Raw genomic sequence first — 21,199 nt, 5'->3', positions numbered from 1 at the left:
AGGTTGTGTCCTCGTTCCCCCATCTGCGTGGGGGGGGGGGGGGGGGTGGTGGTGGGTGAGCATGGAGGAGAGGAGTGTCTTGCCATGTCTGTGTGTTTGTGGATACACACAAGGCTTCCAAGCACACACAAGAGTGGCTCCATGAGACCCTGCAAGGGAAGGGAGTCGCTCAAAAACCGGATATCAGGGCGAGTGTTCAAAGGACCAGCTGATTCTGTAGGAAGCAAAAACTTTTAAACATCAAGGAGCAGCATCTATTTGTAAATGATTTGATCAGCATTTCGAATAACTTGAAAACTTTTTTTTACTTTAATACCACTTTAAGTGAATATGTGGTTTTTCCCATTCAGGGCTAAGCAACAGGTTAAATTTAATTTTAAGAGAGCCCCCTTGCATATACTTGCCTTTCTTTTGCTTCTGATCTGCTTTGTTCAGCCATGGATAGCAAAGGAAAGTGTAGCTTATACAGCTTAGATGAGCCCAGCTCTGTCATTTGGAGTGAATCATGTGCTCTTCTATACGTAGGAGTACTTGGTGTTTCCTTCTGCTCCTGGTGCTAAGGGAAAGAAATTACCCCAGGGGAGGGGTGGAGGATTATAGAAAACAAGTGTTTTTTGTCCTGAATGGGTAAAGCATAAGTTTATCGAAAGTTATGACGATAGTAGGAGAGTTTGGCAATCTCAGTGGTATGAATGATGCAAGAATTACCAGACACTTGGAAGGGATTCGCATTAATTGGCAGGCAGCTCACTTTGCTTCAATGTTATGTATTTTTTTATTTTTGTCCGAGCTTGTTTTAAAATGTGTTTTTAATATATGATTTGTTTTTATACAGGTACCGGAAACAAATGGAAGAAATGCAGCGAGCTTTTAACAAGACTATACTAAAGCTTCAAAATACATCAGCAATAGCAGAAGAACAGGTGAGTTGGGTAAAATGTTGGACTCGGAGTGTAATATTTGATAACATACTAGTTAAATTTTATTGCTGTGGAATCGGTCCTTTTAGAGGTGTCTTCTATCATTCTGTGCCTTCTGCCTAGTAAATATGTTCATCACTTCAAAGTTATCGTTCCATTCAGGTAAATAGGGCAGGTCTATCCAGGCTGAAAACACCAACACTAAATATTTTCCCTGATAAAGATGACCGCTAGTGGCAGCATTTACAACCTGTCAAAAGTGGTGAAAATTTCATATTCCCCTACAATCAGGCTTTGTACAAAACGATTTCCCCGCTGTACATGTAGCTTTTTGTTTGCCCAAAGCAGGGCTAAATGTAGAAAACAACTACCCATCCGGTGCCCCGAACTGCATGTCCTGGGGGTCGGGAAATAGGAATTCCACACCCCTGGCTGCCCCTCTACTCCCTGCTGCCCCAAGGCCGGGCCTTTGTTGGCCTTGTGGGAAATCCGGCCTTGCCTACAATTGACAAGCAAATGTTGACATAGTTTAGAATGTGTAGCGAATTATGGTATTTTCCTTATCTTCTAAAGCTTTCGCATATTCTTTAGGTATTATTACTGAAACATCTTGACAGGCTTCCCCATATTAAATTTAATAAATAAAAAGGAAAAAATCTGCTACTTTAACCCCTTCCCGACCGATGACAGAATTATACCGTCACATTAGTTCAGTTAACTAACCACAGGTAACGGGATAATCCCGTCATGCGGTACAATGAGTGCTGGTCCATGGAGGGACCAGCGCTTATTGAGTTACTGCTGGTCCGTGGAGAGACCAGAGCTCATACAGTTACTGCTGTTGATGGGTCCCTAAGTGGGCAGAGGCAAACCCAAAGTAGCAGATTAGGTGGTCACAGTCCTGACACACAGATCACAGAGCCGTAACAGCCAAAGAACCAGCAGCAGCTCACTATGTCCTGCAGCTGAGAGCCAGCTGTGTGTTACAAACTGATGCAAAGTATTTCTGAGGAGAATACTATATCCCCAGATATATAGTAAGTATCAAAGCTGCTGTAAATAAAAAATAACCCCTTTAGTGCCCCCTAGTTTCAAAAAAAATACAATTAAAAAAATTTAAGTTTTTGAAAAAAAATTGAAAAAGTTTAAAATAAAATACATTTAATAAAAAATATAGGAGGTCATTAAAGCTAGGAGAAAACATACCACATTCTAAAAGTGTTAACTTAAGTGTATTTCCCTCGTATTTTGCGAACTCCTCCCAAAATAAACTGAAATCCCAGACATATAAGGACTTTATTTATTCTGAATTACTTTCTGTTAGTTGCACTAATAATGTACACATTATTATTGCCAAAAGTGTGAAAAATGTGTTTTGTATTTTTGCATTTTTTTTTGCATTTAAAAAAAAAAAAAAAGATTTTCTTTATGCATGCGTCACGTCACATTAAAGCCCATTTTGTCCTTTAACCAGTTGACATCCGCGGTGTTAAACCCCCTTCCCATCCAGGCCATTTTTCAGCGCTGTGGTACTTTGAATGACATTTATTCCTTCATACAACGCTGTACTGAAATGAATTTTATACTATTTTTTGGGGACAGATAGAGCTTTCTTTTGGTGGTATTTATTCACCACCTGGGGTTTTTATTTTTTACTATATTGAGGAAAAATTACCGAAATGTTACCCAAAAAAAACGGTTTCCCCTATATTACATGATAAAACATTTTATTACCCAATTTTTTGGTAAAATATAAAAGACGGGGTCACGTCCGGTAATAAGACACCAAACATGTCAAGTCTTAAAATTGTGGGCGAAACCTCAAAAAAACGATAATACCCAAAATTGGCCACAGGCGACGCTTTAAAAGCTTTTATCGCTCATCAGTTTAGTGTTATCAGTGATTGATGGCCCTAAAATGATTGCTCTCACTGCAACGTTCGCGCTGATATGTAAAGTGTGTAGCGCAATTGTCGTTTTCGCGCGCTGGTGCACCGGACACATATTTGCGTTTATATGTGTGTAAACGTGGGGGTGGGGAGTTGAACATTTTAGGGGGGTTTTTTAAAACTTTTTTATATGTGACATTTTTATCTTATTGTTATTGCTATTATATAGGGGGATAACAATCCCCCTATATAATAACAAAGCACACTGACGGGTCCTCTTTATGTAGACATTAGTGGTCTTTAGTACCCCTAATGTCACCTGTGGACCCCAAAAGAAGCTGATGAAGCAGAGATCTGCTTCATCAGCTTCTTTTCTCTGGCTATAGCAGTCAGATGACTGACAGGTGAATGCGGAAGTGATGTAATCCACATCACTTCTGCATTCACAGCCTGGAGGGAGAAAAGCAAGGAGCTGATCTCCCTTCCTCCTGACGCCCTCCCGAGCTGGTCCCGGGCCTCCAATGGGGCAGCTGATACCGGGATTGAAGGTGAGGGGTCAGGAGGGGACCGATTGTCTATGTGAAACACACCGGTGTTTGCATTGCACGGTTCTTTTCTGCCCGTGCGCGCCCGCTAGCAGAAAAAAAAATGCCAACCCACCAATGCAGCAGTGCTGTCCGTTTTTTTACAACGGGCAGACGGCAATTGGTTAAAAAATATATAATATATGTATGTGCATTGAATGAGGATGATAAATTATGGTTAAAGATAAATTATGGCAAAATGGCTCTGGTCCCCAGGAAAGGAAAGATTTTCTGAAGCTGTCATTAAGGGGTTAAAGGAGAACTATGAGGTGAGTCCTTTTCACTCACCTCATAGTTCTAGCCCGACCTGTGACAATGAGACTGTCACAGGTCGGCTCAGTAGATCGGGAGGTGAGCAAACACATACCGGCGTTCGCTCACCTCTTGATCCTGTCACGGCAGAGAGCCGGCGGGGCTGGTTTACCCGCTCCGATCCGCCAGCGCTGACTGGTGGAACGGACGGGGGAGGGGGCGGGTACAGCTGGCTCTGCCTCTAGATAGGCAGAGCCAGCTGTCAGTCACGCAGCTGGGCGGATCCCGGCACAATTGACAGGATCCGCTTCAGCTGCGGCATCTCAGTATACCGCGAGCAGTATACTGAGCCTAGTGTGATGGGAGGACGCTAGTTTTGTGTCCTTCCGTTACCCTAAGGAGAACTATGGGGAAAAGACTTAACCCCATAGTTCTCCTTTTAAAGTAGGACTGTATGACTTGGTGACTCATGTAGCTCACACAAGACTTTCCTTCACACCTGGTAACTTAACAGGGATGGGGCGAGGGTTAAAATAAAGTCAATCTGTTGCTTTGCCCAGCATTGACAAAGCACATGTAGGCTTTACTTTTTGTTCTTGATCTTCTGTCGGTTCCTAATTGTGTTCTGTGACCTCAATGGGACAATCTTCTCCTCCTCCTGGTTCTACTGCAAAACCCATGCTTCTGTTCAAAGCATAATTTACTGATTCCTATCTGTTAGTGCGTGTTCTGTAAAATCCACTGGGGACTGACTATCACTTTGGACTCCATTCACATATGTTTCCCGCACGTGACGCAAACGCTATATGTGAAACAACTGCACTGATTCCGCTCGATTGCAGCTATTATATAGTCGGTATCTGCTGTATTAGGGCACTTGCTCTATTTTGGGGGTATGAAACTGCGCAACCCCCACAATAGTCTGAACAATACACATTAAAGTGTATTGTTTTTCTCTGTTTTGAGCGGCTCTGCGTTTATTCGTACAGCCGAATACTTGCGGACAGCCGCTCCAGTGTGAATGGCGCCTTACAGTGTCACCAGCCTCCTTGTGACTTCTCCTTAGGAATGTAGAGAACAATTTCCAAACAACGGAACTGTGAAATTCAGCTTGCAGCAGAAGCGAGTCAGTGGTAGAATATACAGTACCTGTAGACAGCAATAAAGACGTATTGAATCCTTTGTCACTATGTCCAAAATGCAAAGGTTTTGGGGGATTTCAAGCACAGCCTAAATTAGTAGGTGGGTGGACAGTCGCTGCAAGTGCATTTAACCTTTTGACTGCCAGTAACGTGTCATAAATGTAATTGCTAAAACAAGTTAATATTGTAGAAGTGATCTGGGCGTCCGTATGATTAACAAACTTCTGTGTACTTACTGCCTGTGCATATGTTCTTCAACATTATATTTATACATGAGCATACGAGATGTGTTATGAAATAACCTTTTTCTGATATCCATTGTGGCAGGATCAAAGGCAGACTGAGTCTATACAACTTCTGCAAGCTCAGCTCCTCAACATGACCTTCTTGGTCTCTAATCTGTCAGTCGCCGTCTCTGAGCTAAGCCAGGAGGTAAGTCACTATTTGTTTTGGCTTATTTAATACTGGCTTTAACTTTTGCAGTTTACAGTCATTCTGCTACTTGATAGGACTTAATAAAGTGGACCTAGCTTAAGATATGTGTTCACCTTTAGTGCATGCATACTGAGTAATACGTCAGTGTAGCACTTCCAGGTATTTATCATCTACCAGAGATCACTGTACTCCCTTTGAAAGCCATACAACTGCTTTTGTCGTTCAAAATAGAGTTGCAGCTAGCGATTATTTTCAAAATCAATTAGTTAGCTGATTATTAAGTTCGATTAATCGGATAAAACATTTAAATACATTTTTAAAAATTGCTCCAGTGATGGACTACTAGTTTGTATTGAGATTGTAGTCCATCACGGGAGCAAGCTTGGAGCGGTGGAAGTAAAAAAGAAAGAGTGGTGTGCAATATAGTGAAATGGAAAGTGTAAAATTATACAGCAATGAATGCAGAATGGCACCGGCTATAGAGGACTACAAAACCTAGCAATAGTACATTATACAGCGCAATGCAGAATACCAGCAGTTATAGAGGAATACAACGAATCCCAGCAATAGTACATTATAGCTGGCGGCATTCTGCATTGCGCTGTATAATGTACTATTGTTGGTTTTTATAGTCCTCCTATAGCTGGTGGTATTCTGCATTGCACCACTGTATAATGTATTATTGCTGGGATTTGTTGTACTCCTCTATAGCTTGTGGTATTCTGCATTGCGCTGTATAGTGGATGTGGTGGGCGGGGAGGAGGTGCGGCGTGTAGAGCGTGGATGCCAGTGTGCCGGTCTGGCAGCGGCGAGTGTGAGGTGGGGAGGAGGTGCGGCGCGCAGCATGTGTGGAGCCCTGAACAGGGCCAATTTATCGGAAGCCGATTAATCGATGATTGAAAACGTTGACAACTTTAATCGATTTAGTCAATTAGTTGTTGCAGCCCTAGTTCAGAAGAAGCAATTTATGAGTTTACATAGGAAGTAGATGGTGTGCATGGAGAGTGCCTGAGTTATGTAAATCCTGGTGCACTTGCAGTTTTTAGTTATGTTTCAGGGCTTGTTTCCACCATCTCCCAGACCAGATCTTGATGCTTTTTTTCAAATGCAGCTGCACGCATTTTTGATATGTTTTTTTTAAGTATGCAGATTATGTCTCTGAGGTCCTTTCTGCTTCCTCTCAGTCTTCCACGTGTATGCGACCTTCACAGGAGTTGATCAAACATGGAGCCATGGAATGCGGGCATTGTCTTTGCGTTGTGTCTGTTACCCTTGTATTGTGGGTTTGTAGGAGCATAAAGCTCAGGACACCCCTGCACATACGTGACAAAATGGTCAGTGTCAATATGTTTGTCAACCGTGTTGGATAGAAGACAGAGGATAATGTCAAGGTCAGCAATGTACAGCTGAAAACGCCCCTTTTGCCATAAGGAAGTGTCCACTGTTGATTAGGTCATCAAAAGTGAAAAGAAAATATGATTATTTTTTTTCGGGGTGCCAGCGCGTTCGTACATCTTCACATGCATTTTTGACGCGTTCCAGACCAGAAAAAATGTTGCCTGGAGTACTGGAACTGACTGCACTGGTGAGAACCCTAAATACCATAAGACAACATGGGGATGCATTTCTGGTGCGATTTAAAAAAAAAAAAAAATGTATGTTCGGTGATGGTGGAAACCGGCCCTCACACAGATCAGCCCACACTGCTGCCAGTGATTTGCTTCAAAGTTATAGTGCTGCAGTGTAATCACTGGAGGGAGAGGAGACCATTCAGCAGATTAATATCATCTCTGCCTAGGCAAAGGACTGGCTTTTTGTAAGATAAAGATCACTTCTGAGAAATGATACTGTTTCTGATTATGACATGACAGGGATTTGTTCATGCAGACAGAAAGGTTCACTTTAATTGTCTAAAAAAAAATGTAGAGTTTATTCTGAAAATCTTAGGCATAGTTCACTAATTATCCAGCCTTTATACAAGGGTGTGTCGTTTCTGGAATCCGTATAATTAAACCTCAGACTGGATGTCTGGCATTTTTGTTTAGAAAGGCATCTAACAAATAAGTTATTCATGATCTTGTCGCATTCCAGTAGAAATCCCAGCAGTGCAAGAGATGATGTAATTAGTACAGCTCTTTTAGATTAAATCATTGCATTATTCTTCATTAATTTCAGGTTGGGTGTGTCGCTTATATTAAGGCATGTTTAATAGGTGAAGGCATGTTTCTTTTCATTTATTTGTAAACTCTAGGTTGATGACATGGCCAAAACCTAAAAACTTCTGTACTTTATGATTCAGCATTACTGTTCTTTGTGAGTGTTCTTATGATTGACTGATCTAGTATCATCTGCTTCAATTGAGGGTCCATTAAATACAGGCAATGGACATTCATTTTCTCACTGGGCACTCAGGAAAAGACATGGAATAGATAACTGGGCCTAGTGTTATAAAACTTTAAAATCCTGTCCTTTCTTTAGGTACTGCATGAACCTTTACAACCCTGGTGACCAACACACGACTCTCCAGCCCTCTGTGCAGCCTGCTAAGTGTTTGGCACCTGTGGCAGGGCAGGTAAAATGTCTGAGGCTGCCACTGTGTGGAGTTCAGTCTTTACCAGCACACTGGCCCCAGACCTGCCAACTGCATTCTAGAGACTAAGCACATGTGTGAACTTCTGAGCTGTCTCCAGCTCCCAGTTGGGGGAGAAGTCTGCACCCATACAGCCCTTGTCACATGGGCTTGACAGATGGTGATTTGCCTGTGTAGGGCTCGGACTGATAGCTGACATGGGAATCCCTGCATAGGCTCTCAGTCCCACCCTGCTGATGGAGGTGGAGTGCTGACAAACAAAGTGAAGTTAGGAGAACATAAGATCATAGTAAATGTGAGTTGATTTTAAAATTAATTAAATTTACAAGTAATGTAATTTACTATTAATGATTCTGAATGCCAGACTGCTCTGTGCATTAGGGACCCTACACATTTGCAGTTCACTGTGCACATGCATGTTAACGCACAGTAACAGGCGTTGTGTTAAGGCAGCACAGTCATCTCAGCCCTCTGAAAACGGGACCGGATCCTTTTTCCCCTGAAACAGATAACCAAAATGCACTGTAGTGTAATTTGAGGTGTGGCACCCGAACTCGGCGGTTCCTACTAGGATTCAGTGCTGGAACCATTGTGATCACAAAGAAAGTGATGTGACGACATGACTTTATGGTAGCTAAAATGGCTCTAAGCTGGTCAGCAGTAGATGACTATTAGAAGTGATCTATTGTTGCAGGTCTATAATCTGGTAATGCTTGAACACACATGTTGATCCTTCTTACACACTCAGAATGCTTGATGTAACAAAACCGGCCAGTACCAAGTTTCTGACAGTTACCATTTGGATGCAAATGTGCTTTGGAAGTTTGAACATAATTGGTGAAAAGGGAGAGGGGGTGAGCTGCACAACACAGGCTTTAGGAAATACATGCCTGTTGCCCTCTACAGAGCTGAATGTACTTATTATGCTGGGGAATATACAGACCTTATATTAAGGTAAACCTAAGCGATCTGTAGCAAACTTGAAACTGTTAAGGAAAAGCATTAGTAACTAACAAAATGCATTGCTGGACGCAGGAAGTCTTTAACCTTCAGGTTATACTGCCATCTTTAGGTGAATTGCACTCTGTATATTGCTAGTGTTGTTTCAGTCGAGACATTGCTCCTGGAGTTGTCTCTCTGATAGCAGCAGCTATGCGTCGAGGATATCCTCAGCCGGGCTTTTGGAGCACTGCATCCAGAACCTTCTGTACCAGAGTTTGTGGGCATAGTGTGAACATTCAGGCACTGGATTGCACATAGGGCACTTTCCAGACTTTTTTTCTGGTAAAAGTTATTAGCGGAGCGATTTCCAGGTCCAGAGCTGCTAACATTGCCTTAGCATGCACGCCCAGTCTCCAAAGACTCATTTAGTGAGCAGGTTGGTCAGACCTCTTTTCACTTTAATTGTCTTAAATTTAGAGAGGTTATTCTGAAAGTATTTGTCATAGTTCCTTTATACAAGGGTGTGTCATTTCCGGAATCCGTATAATAAAACCTCAGACTGGATGCCTTGCATTTTTGTTTATGATCAAAGCATACTTATTTGTTGGATGCCTTTTTTAATCTTCCTGTCGCATTCCAGTAGAAATCCCAGCAGTGCAAGAGATGATGTAATTAGTACAGCTCTTTTAGATTAAATCATTGCATTATTCTTCATTAATTTCAGGTTGGGTGTGTCGCTTATATTAAGGCATGTTTAATAGGTGAAGGCATGTTTCTTTTCATTTATTTGTAAACTCTAGGTTGATGACATGGCCAAAACCTAAAAACTTCTGTACTTTATGATTCAGCATTACTGTTCTTTGTGAGTGTTCTTATGATTGACTGATCTAGTATCATCTGCTTCAATTGAGGGTCCATTAAATACAGGCAATGGACATTCATTTTCTCACTGGGCACTCAGGAAAAGACATGGAATAGATAACTGGGCCTAGTGTTATAAAACTTTAAAATCCTGTCCTTTTTTAGGTATTGCATGAACCTTTATGCCCCTGGTGCCAACACACGTCTCACCAGCACCCTCTGTGAGTGGCACCAGTGGTAGGGCTGATAAAAGGTCTGAGGCTGCCACTGTGTGGAGTCCAGGCTTTACCAGCAAACTGGCTCCACAGTAAATCTGAGTTGATTTTAAAATTAATTAAATTTACAAGTAATTTTATTTACTATTAATGATTCTGAATGCCAGACTGTTCTGTGCATTAGGGGCCCTACACATTTGCATTGCACATGCATGTTAACGCACAGTAACAGCATTGTGTTAAGGCAGCACAGTCATCTCAGCCCACTGAAAACGAGACCTGACCCTTTTTTTCCCCTGACACAGATAACCAAAATGCACTGTAGTGTAAATTGAGGTGTGGCACCCGAACTCTGCGGTTCCTACTAGGATTCAGTGCTGGAACCATTGTGATCACAAAGAAAGTGATATGACGACATGACTTTATGGTAGCTAAAATGGCGGTAAGCAGGTCAGCAGTAGATGACTATTAGAAGTGATCTATAGGTAGTATAATTACTAAGCAGATATTAAATTACAAGTATTTACTGGAAATTTGTGGGCAAAAATGATATTGGGTCCTTGACTTCTCATTCTTCCTTCATGAGAAGTCATAACCCATAATTCTTCCCAATAAACGTATTCCCAAGATTATGGATATTTGGTATGTGGTGGTATGATAAAGTGACTCATGGTCTTACTGTCATAGTCGGACATCCTGTAGTGATAAAGCTGCTGAAAGCGGTTTCCTTCTCTAATACCAATAAACATGTGGGCTTGTTTTCCTAAATGCACTCACCGTTATTTGTGTATTTCTGAATCCTTTCAAAGCCATGTACTAGTGCTAGCCTAGGTGAGCAGTTACCTTATTCCCTTTCTTTTCCATCTTAACAGTGATTAATTGCCAACTTTTATTTTGCATTGCAGGTGTTCGATCGGCAGACCTATTTAATCGTCTCCTTAGTGCTGTGCGTTGTTTTGGTGGCATTGCTTTGTTTACAACGCTGTCGAAACTCATCGCAGTTCAGTGATCATTACTTATCAAAAATACCTAAAAGCAATAACTATCCAAGTCCCAAACGGTAAGTACACTGCCGGCATGTTTCAGAATTTTGTGATAATGCATTGTTTGGAGTGTAAAAGCCTATTCCAGGTATATAGAACTCTTAAAGTGACATTAAACCCTCAGATTTTTTAACATAAAACAATACTGTAATGTGTGCCTTACTGTAATCCATGGTAGTTTCCCTTCTCTTTGCTGCTCTTCCTTTTAAATCTGTATCTGTTCTCATGCTGGGCGAGAACTTCTGTTTTGCAGCAGACTGCCTTGTCTCTGAAATGGATACACGGTGTCTGTGTGTTGGTGTCCAACCGGAGCCAGCACTACAGGAAGAGGCACTCAGCTGCAAAGGGAAGTTCTCCCCAAGCAGGAGAAGACATGAGGATTTAAAAGGAAGAGCAGCAAAGAGAAGGGAAACTACCATGGATTACAGTAAGGCACACATTACAGTATTTATGTTAAAATCTGAGGGTTTAGGCCTTGTTCACACCAAATGCAGAGCAGATCCGGTCAGGTTTCTGCACACGCAGTCCAGTGGGTTGTGACGCGTTTTTGATGCGTTCCGGGCCATTTTTGGTTAAAACATTTTTTTTAACATGGGCTTTCAGGCACTTGCATGCGTTTTTGATGCGTTCCAGAGCAGGTAAAATAGGGCGGCAAAAACTTACGGCAAGCCCTATTTTACCTGCTCTGGGACGCATCAAAAACGCATGTAAGTGCCTGACAGCCCATGTTAAAAAAAATGTCCAAGGCCTCAGACAAAAGTTCCCCTTTACATATGGGGTGCATCAGATCTCCTCGATTAAGATCGCATACCAGCATATTTTATAGATAGTGTGTGTGATATTCCATGTGGGTGAGACAACTGCAATCCACCGCCACCTTTTCTTCATTATAAAGTGATAATACTTGGCAGATACAAAGCTTATATTGTAAATAAAAGTGTACAGTATATCTACTTCAACTATCTGCAACTAGTTTCTAACTATCTGCTGTGATGTAGGGATTGTCTTCTCTGCTAGAGCTGCTTTTAGTATCTGAAATCTGCCTCTACGCTGACTAAACAGTGGGGAATATGATCAGCAAGACAAGTTAGAAACCTCTTCTGATCACTGTTCTTACACGCTTAGACCAGTGCTAGGGGTGAGGGCAGGGATGGATTTTCTGGTCCAGCCCAGAGAGTACTTGAACTCCTAAAAGGGGAGATGATGTACAAGGAGGACTTTCCTAAAGTAGCCAACTTTAGAGGCACATTGCAAGTGAATCTAAAATAGTTCATGGAAAGTAAAGACTCTGCTAGTAAACATTTAAAGATTATTTCCACTTTTGCAGCCAAATTGGGATAACTTCTGTTATATTTGTTGTCTGTTCCCATTCATATAGCATACCTTATAAAACATGCAGCTTACCTTTTTTACATGTTCTTTGCGCTAACTTTGGGACAAAAAAAATCGTACTTAGTTATCCCTGTCTGTTGGGTTGGTATGGGATGGAATAAGGCGGGGGAGTTTTGTTTCAAATCCTGTCTGTACTGTGCTAGCAGGTTTCATTTAACCAGGTAGGTGTAGCTGGGAAGAGATGAGATGATATCTTCCCAGATGTAAGAAGCTGATCGATGATTTAACATACCTGCAAATTTGATTTGTGTGAGCTGACATTTTCAAATATTTTAAATTAAATCATGGAACTTAACCTGCCATTTGGTACTGCATACACATGCTTTACCACTGCACTGATATGATTGCATCTCTGTTATTTGGAAACACAATTGCTAAATGTCTGTTTTAGTAACTTATCTTTTTTTTTTTTTTAAGATGTTTTTCTTCGTATGATGATATGAATCTTAAGCGAAGAACCACATTACCACTGATTCGTTCCCAGTCATTTCAGCTGTCAAGTAAAGAAGGTATGTTATGTTGCAAAAATTACATTTTGGAAAAAAATTATTTGTGGGTACCATCTAACTGAGAAGGCTGTGGGTTTTTTTTTTTTTCTTTCATCAGATTGGTTCGTTTCTGCCCACTTCATCATAACCTGTCTGGTTATACACTTTCATTGCTCATAAAACCCTACGCCATATAACTTTTTTTTTTTTTTCCACTCACTGCACTAATGTGTCCAACAGGCCTGAAACTACTGTATGTGGTTTCAAATAAATGGCTCTATAATATCTGTGCTTACTATATTAACCTGCATTAAAGACTAGTATTGCAGGCTCTACGAGCCATAAATGATCCACACATATATGAAAGCCTACTAATCTAAATTATGCAGAAGCTGCTTCTCGCATCATTTATTTTGGATAAATAAAATGCTTTTTAATAAACCATGGTGTGTGTTGAGCCCTCTCTTCCTTTCTGGTATTCCCTCCCACCCTTTACCTTATAGGCAGCACTGATGATCAAAAGAAATCTACTTGCAAATTGTGTCACATTCATTAGTTTAAAGTAAGGTACTAAAGGCTGGGCATTTTTTACCTTAATGCATTTTCTGCAGTGTCCTTTGTCCTCCCCACACCGCCGCTGGTCTGTGAAGTTATCTTCCATTCTCCAAACTTTCTGGTTGTAAGGGAGGATACTGAGGGCATTGGAGCAATAGGCTTTTTCTGCTGTCAATGTGTTTGGAGGAGGGGCATGGCCTGATGCACACAGCTACTTGCAGGCACGGCTAGGAACACGCACAGGTTCCTCCTGAGCAGCAAACTAGCTGATGGAGACACCTGGACAGGGGAAAGAGCGCTTCAGGGATCAACCTGTGAACGAGGAATTGAAAATGTTAAACATCAAGAATAAGGTTTTTTTTTAGAAGTGTGGGCTTCCCATTCATAAAAAAAAAAGAAAAATACACCTGAAGGTTTAATATCACTTTAATTCCAGTCCCTGTATCACAGAAGCACTTATACTTATGTCTATGGGAAAAATGAGGTATAAATTCCATAGCCACATACAGTTGTATCAGTTATCCCAGTTCTTCTATAGCACAATGAAACCAGCCTCACGCAAAGTTGGAATGTGTACTCCACATTTTGTATTGATAAAATTGAAGTATTCACAAAGATATGTACTGGAGCTAACCAATAAAAATAATCATCAGATACAAGTTTCTTTACTCTTTCTGTGTGGGATGGATTACTATTTGGACAATCCACTAAACACCCAAAAATGTCATAAATAGTAGTAGTAAAAACATAGGATGGACTAATGTGTGGCCCACAAGAGGTCCTAAATCATCCTCGCATGAATGCAGCCTTGAATAGCTTAGCTTTATAAGAACATATTACAAGAGTCTACAAGAATCCAGTCCACAGAGATGCAAGAGAATAGGTTTAACAAAACTAAACAGATGCCGAAAGAGAAAATTACGATATCTACCTTTTTTGGGGGGGATTTGTAAAGGAAGTAAGATACTTTTGAAGATACCTTCTGAGAAGACTCTTAAGCTTGTTGAGCAAGATCCAATTCATAGTTGCTATTATACTTTGCAGTCTGGCCTCTGTGTAACAAACATTAAAATCACTTGGAGGGTTTTTCGTTGTCTGCTGAAAAACCTTCTTGCTTTTGTGGCATACGAGTTAGTTCTGTTATGAGTACTATTATGTTGATTGCACTATATTTACAGGGAAATCTTATGTCTCTTATTTTTAGTTTGCTGCTTAGCTCGCAAACAAGCTGTTGGAGTGGCAGCTTTGCATTGGACAGGAGAGAGATTGTTTAGAAGAGAACAGTGCAGTCCCTAAAGCTACTTCACAGTCTTCATGGGTTTAGATCACTGCCAACACAGCAAACGTCCTTTATTTAGGATTTGTATGCTGCAAAAATATGCTTCCTGTAGCTATAAAAATAAATTGCCCATGCACCTCAAATGAACTCGGTTTTGTTTCTAATGATGAAGTAATACTGCGATAAACGCCTGTAATGTCTAATTTTGGTTTATTATGCTTTAACATCGTCTTTGAGTTAGAGAAAAACAATTCAGTAGTTGGTATTTTGATTTTCTTACACTATTATATTGTCCCATTTAGTTAATGCAAATTATATTTAAAGGGAAAGTACTGGGTGAGTAAAATGTACTCTTCCCAATACTTTGAGCCAACGTTGCCTCACGCTGACTCTATAGATCGAGAATCGAGCGATCACAAACCGCTGACCCCTCAGTTCCCAATCTTCTCCCTGTAGAGAATGGTGACTCCCCTCTCTATTCCTCCAGTGTTCACTGGATGGAAGGACAATCAGGGGAGTGGGGCAGACACAGCTGGCTCTGGAGTGGCAGTGCCAGCTGTCAATTGGCCAGCGGGGTGGATCCCGACAATATTGCAAGTAAAAAATGTCAATGCACACAAGATGTATAAATATGTGCACATGTATGGCCTTGGTGTAAACTCAAAAAAAATCCAGGCTCTAGCCTGAAAATACAGGATGGAATATAAAAGCATATGAACAGAAGGCTGTACAGTGTACAGCAAACGCAAACTGCAGTCCATGTTTCCCGCTAGGTGTCTCTGCTGCACCTTAGATAGAAGTAGACTGAACAGTGTTATTCTGACATGTATTTAGCCTCTGTCCAGCATTAGTATGATCTACACAGGGAGATGATGCAAAAGTGTAGTCTATTCACATTTATTTTTTTTGTTTTATCTTTTTAATTTTTACTGATTATATAGTAGAGCTTATAGAGCATCAGGTACTGCTGGCATAATTGGTTTCGGAATGGTTTAAAGAAATTTGAGATTGCTGACGGAATGCCAAGAAAGGAAGGCGAAGGCTGATGAGAATGAAGGAATGAATGTTCTTTTTTGTTTGTTTGTTTTTTGTCTTATCCATTTTTTAAAAGGGAAATGAAGCCAAACCTTTTTTGGTACAGTGGTACATTTAGTAATGTACTCCTGTGTCCGAAACTCAGCAAATAGGCAGTAGCACAGACCCGTGCTGCAGCCTTGAAGGATCCCGATGGTATTGTCATATCCACCCTGCTGCCTGATTGACAGCTGGCCCTGCCTCTGTAGAGCCAGCTGTGCCTGCTGTCTCCCCTTTCTAATGAGCTCTGGACGAATAGAGAGAGAGAAGGGGGGGGGGGAGAATTCCTGTGGGAAGCAGTGAGAAGCCTTTAACGGAGCGTTCAGCTGTTTGTGGTTGCTCAGTTCTCCAGATTTAGAGCCAACATGTGACAGCTGCAGTCTCGCACATCAGCTCAAACTATTGGGAAGAGTACATTTTACCTTCACAATGCTTCTACTTTAAGTAGTACTGCATTTTAGTTCCTTTTAAAGAGAACTGGTCACCATCTGTAATAGTCTGAATCGCTATACTTGCATTATTATGTAGCCATACCTCTCAGGGATTACTTGATTTTCTTTGTTTATTTAATTTACTCCCTGTCAGAGAAGGTGTGTTGGACTATAAGAGAATCCTTTCTCCTACCTGTGCTGTTAGAATTACAAACTAAGGGCTTTGTTAATTGACATTTGTTCTGATTCAGCCTTCCAGACATTGTTCTTTATCATCTCTTGGCTCATGGCGGAGACCATTTGGTCTTCATGAGGGCCTTACAGTCTTACTTTGGGATGACATATGCCCTTTTGCTGGAAAAGAATACAAATACGGAATACTAACCTATCCCCAAGAAGTTAGGCTGCACCATTATAACACCATAAGACTGGAGATTCAAATTTTTGTCTCGTTTCCTTTTAACCTTTTCTTACCAGGACATCTACTGCATATGGACGTTAAAGTGATATTAAAGTCGAAAGATTTTTACGCTATTTCAAATGCTGATTTAAATTGCTTACAATGGATGCTGCTCCTCGATGTTGTTATAAAGTTTTAGCTTCCTGCAGAATCAGCTGATCCGCTGAGCACTGGCCCTGATGTTCTGTTTTAGAGTGGCTCCTTTGCCTTGCGGGGACCTATGTAGCCACCCTTGTTTGTGTGCTAATAAGCTGTTGTTATAAAGTTTTAGCTTCCTGCAGAATCAGCTGATCCGCTGAGCACTGGCCCTGATGTTCTGTTTTAGAGTGGCTCCTTTGCCTTGCGGGGACCTATGTAGCCACCCTTGTTTGTGTGCTAATAAGCTGTGTGTTTCTTCACAAACAGAGGCAAAACAAGGCAAACCTCTCCCCTTCCTCCTGCTTCCTTCTCTTCCATCCTCCCGTCTCTTCCCTCCTCCCTTTTCCAAGCTAGTAGATAGCTGCTGGACACTACTGTCCCTTGTGAGCTTGTAATGGACAGGAAGTTCAGAGAGGCTGAGAGAGTTGAGCTAGCTGTAAATTGCATCTCCCAAGCTTTGGCTTTCACAGTCATATAAACCTTTCTTTTCCTTTCTTTAGTTGATCCTGAAGATTTATATATTGTGGAACCATTGAAATTTTCTCCAGAGAAAAAGGTACGTTGTTTATAAATATTGCAACTTCTAAATTATGCTCCCCGATATTACTTTTCCGGATTCTTTGCAGACTGTGCCATGCTGAGCACAGGTTATCACTGAAATCTTGAGAGGTCTTTATATTGTGATCTCTCGCATTGTCTGTTCTATGTATGGTAGTACTGCTATTTTGTTTTATTGAGCAAGAAAATATATATAATGCCAGTTTCCTATTTATCAAAAGGCTGCAGTAAATACAACTCTTGATTTTGTTGATCTGTGTCAAATCTTTAACAATCTACCCTTTGGGGTCATGGAACACCTTTTTTTTTCCCCTATGACGTTGGTTTCTTGACTGGTGCCTGTTATCACAGAAAACTCTTATCCAAGCATTGGTCTTCTCTTTCCTCTGCCTTGGTCAGAAATCCCAGTTCTTGCTTTGTAGAGAAAAATATAGATGTTAACAGTATTTAACATCTACAGTATTTTAAAGCCTAAAGTTATCCACTCAAGTTACAGTCTGTGCAATGTTCTATAGATTTGCCTACAACATGTCACGATATTAGGGCACTGGAGCACCAGGAATCGTAAACTCTGGGTCTTGCGGAGCTGTATATAGTGACTGAATTAGGCATGTGCAGGATACAGGTCTCTGAAGATGCAGGGACAGTGTGACCGCACAACAAACACAGGTGTGCCAGAGTCGCAGGATCTAAGGAGCCGCCTGGTCCTTCCCCCAGAGCCACTGATGGTGTGGATGTTGAGCTGCGGATCAGCTCCCAGGTTGCGGCCCTCTGACGCAGGGAACATGCGTGGCACAGGGAGTAGGTAACGGAAGGGAACACAAACAGGTGTACCCACAATGACAGGAGATGCACAGGAACAGCAGAGGGGAACGCACAAGAGAATGGAGGGAGGTGCACAATGGTGCAGAGCACACTAACCACAGGACGCAACCACAAACAGAGCAGGAAACAATGCTGTGGATGGAACACATAGCCACAGCAAACAAAAGAGGTACACGGACAGAAAACAGGGAATGTAAGCGCAGCAGGCAGCGAACACTGAAACCAACAAGATACAAGGTATACTCAAACAGCAATGCCACAGAGGTCTGGCTACTAGCGTGGGGACACGTTGCTCGAACGCTAAAGCACAGGTGCACAAGCCTTTTAACACCTAGGTTCAGGGCGGACTGACAGGAAACCTGGCGCTGGATCAATGTACAAGGAACTGTGACACAGCTGTGTTGTGCAAGGGCTTGTCTGATTTGATACAAACTAAGTGGATAGTTTAGTTGGGTCTTTTGGTTACAGTTTTGGTAAGTCAAAAGATTTTAAAAAGATAAGCATATGGTAAGCTTAAAGCCACTCTGACATTACCCCCAAAAGACTGGCCAAAGCAGTTTACTGCAAAAGAATAAACTGTATATTTACCTCTCTGACTGCCCATTGCTCCCACCTTCTCTGTTGAAGCACTGCAGCTTTTGTCAGTCTCTTCAGCATTCAACCCTTCCAGGAGTGTTTTGGATACGAGTGTCTTCGCTGCACACTGTGGTTCCATCTAGAGGATGTAATCACATTCTGCTACAGGGAACACATGCATCCAATGTGTCTGATGGCAGCTTCAACACAGGAACAGAAAAAAAGGTAGGAGATATGAACTGCCAGGAAGCTGCATATACTTTTTTTGCAGGGAACTGCTTTGCCAGTCTTTTGAGTGACAATGGCCTTAAGAGGAAATTTAAAGCAGTGGCTCTCAACCTGTATAAACTCAGGACCCACATTTGTCTTTGATCATTAAGTCGCCACCCAAGTCGCACCACGTTGGAATGCATGGCATTGCGGTACCGCATATTCCAGTGCAAGCGATCCAAACTGTGGTTAGGAGGTGTTTTTGGGGTGCCATTCAAATGAATGGCAACTCAATGCACCTCCCGCACCAGAACGTACAGTAGGTGCGATTGCGTTGTAGTTTGCGATTAAAACACTGACAGACACACACAACCACAGTCACAATCTCACAAATTCTCACACACTCATACACACTCCAAAAAAATTGTGGGGGTTCAATGTGGGCTGCTGTGATGGAGCTCTATCCATGCATGCATTGCTTGTACAGTTCTTTTGCACTCCCTGTAGAGGGGCAGGGAGCCAGAATGTGATGTCACTCCAGTCACGCAAGGGAGCTGTAAGCAATGCACGTATGGATGGAGCTCCCTCGTGGCCATACCCCCAGCCCACCCCACCTCAAGCTGAAACTCTGCACCAGACAACATATTTTGAATGGCTGCTCGGCACGAGAACCACAGTTTTAAAGGGATGCAGTAGTAGATTTAAAATTCAATGCATTCTATCATGCACAATGAAGTCTATTTTTTTTTTCACTGTCTTGACTGATTTTTTTTTCTTTTTCATATTACTTGCAGAAAAAGCGCTGCAAATGTAAAACTGAAAAGGTTGAGACGTTAAAGCCAATGGATCCACTAAAGGCAATTCCCAATGGGGACATCAAGACAAGAAAACAATTCACAAACCAGAGAGACTTCTCAAATATGGGGGAGGTGTATCACTCTTCCTATAAAGGGCCACCTTCTGAAGGCAGCTCAGAGACTTCTTCCCTGTCAGAAGAGTCCTATTTTTGTGGCATCACAGCCTGCTCTGCCCTTTGTAACGGACAGCCCCAAAAGACTAAAACTGAGAAAAGAGCCATCAAGCGCAGGCGCTCAAAACTTCAGGACCAAGGAAAGTTCATTAAAACTTTAATCGATACAAAGTCCGGATCCATGCCTAGTCTACATGACATCATCAAAACCAACAAAGACTTGACTGTGGGAACATTTGGTGTTACGGCGGTTTCTGGTAATCTATAATCATCACAGGGTTTTTTTTTTGTTTTTGTTTTTTTTACGTCTGACTTTGATACTATATAGAAGATGATCCAGCTTTCGGAGAATATGCACAACTTGTCTAGATTAGGCTGGACATGGTTCATCTCCAGTTCCTGGACATTTTGGGCAAGGAAATGGGGCACGATTTTGTTTCTCCTGGAGATCATTAAGTAGGATTCGTTTTTGTTTTTTTCAGTTTATTTACTAGGGAAAAGAACATTTGATACCCAGTTTTTTTGGGTGGAACTTAAGTTAACTTAAGCTCAGTTTCTCAATCCCTTCCCTAAATTTGTTCCCGTACTTGCACCTTTCCATATTTATGTGCCTTCTGTCTATTTATAATGCCACTGGAGGTAAAAGCAACAAGTGTGAATGCAAGAGTTAGTTTTTAAGTACCTGTATATGTATTTTTTTTATTTAGCTGTTTTCGAAGTTTAGCACTACAATGTGTAAGGCAGTTTTCCTGGAGGAAAAGAAGGTGCGGGGTTTTTGGATGGGTCTTTTTATAAATGGTCTGTGTGATTGTTCTTGATCAGTTGACATTGAGTTTCTTTTTCTGGATTCCAGAAGCAATGTGCTGACTAAGTCTGTGATCATTGGACAAATTATTGCAGCTTAGTAGTTTGTGTGTGTTTGAACTAGGATATTTAGACCACACCATGATGTTTGTAACAAGTTCTTTGTCGTCAAGGGTGCCTCCAAACTGACTTCACAGTTGTGATGACTTGAAGGTGTTATAGCTGAGTATACAGTCCTGACCAGTGTTAAACTTAAAGGCAGTGCCATCTGTCAAACATACATTTTCGGTACCGAATTACAGTTTTGTTTTTGTTTTTTTAAACGTGGTGGGCTTTCGTCCTGTTTTTTTTTTTATTTAGAAATGTGGTGGCAATTAAAAAGGTTTTATGTGTTAAATTTCAGTGATAAACATATCTAATTGACTACCTCCAGTAGCCAATTAGATATGTTTACCTTATTCACATTTGTGAAAGATTGCATTTGATTGGCAACTGTGCGTTACCAAATCTTGATCCCCCCCCCCCCCCCTCTCCAAAACCAAAATTCTCCTAAAAAATTCCAACAA

At 41.4% G+C, this 21,199-nt stretch overlaps 1 protein-coding gene across 1 annotated transcript in view; it reads left to right on the top strand.

Moving 5' to 3' along the window:
• The window catches only part of SUCO (SUN domain containing ossification factor), a 105,359-nt gene extending 84,773 nt beyond the window's left edge, over positions 1-20,586 (top strand). The window contains exons 19-24 of the mRNA XM_018566845.1: positions 836-923; positions 5,115-5,219; positions 10,736-10,890; positions 12,683-12,774; positions 17,191-17,246; positions 19,654-20,586. Coding sequence (XP_018422347.1) covers positions 836-923; positions 5,115-5,219; positions 10,736-10,890; positions 12,683-12,774; positions 17,191-17,246; positions 19,654-20,097 — 940 coding nt within the window. The 3' untranslated portion in view covers positions 20,098-20,586. The remainder of the gene's footprint in view (positions 1-835; positions 924-5,114; positions 5,220-10,735; positions 10,891-12,682; positions 12,775-17,190; positions 17,247-19,653) is intronic.
• The last annotated feature ends 613 nt before the right edge of the window (positions 20,587-21,199 follow it).

The sequence above is a fragment of the Nanorana parkeri genome, unplaced genomic scaffold (genome assembly GCF_000935625.1).
Source record: "Nanorana parkeri isolate BGI_ZX_2015 unplaced genomic scaffold, ASM93562v1 scaffold982, whole genome shotgun sequence".
NCBI lineage: Eukaryota > Metazoa > Chordata > Amphibia > Anura > Dicroglossidae > Nanorana > Nanorana parkeri.
The sequence above is the reverse complement of the archived record's forward strand: the minus strand, read 5'-3'. Positions and strand labels throughout refer to the sequence as shown.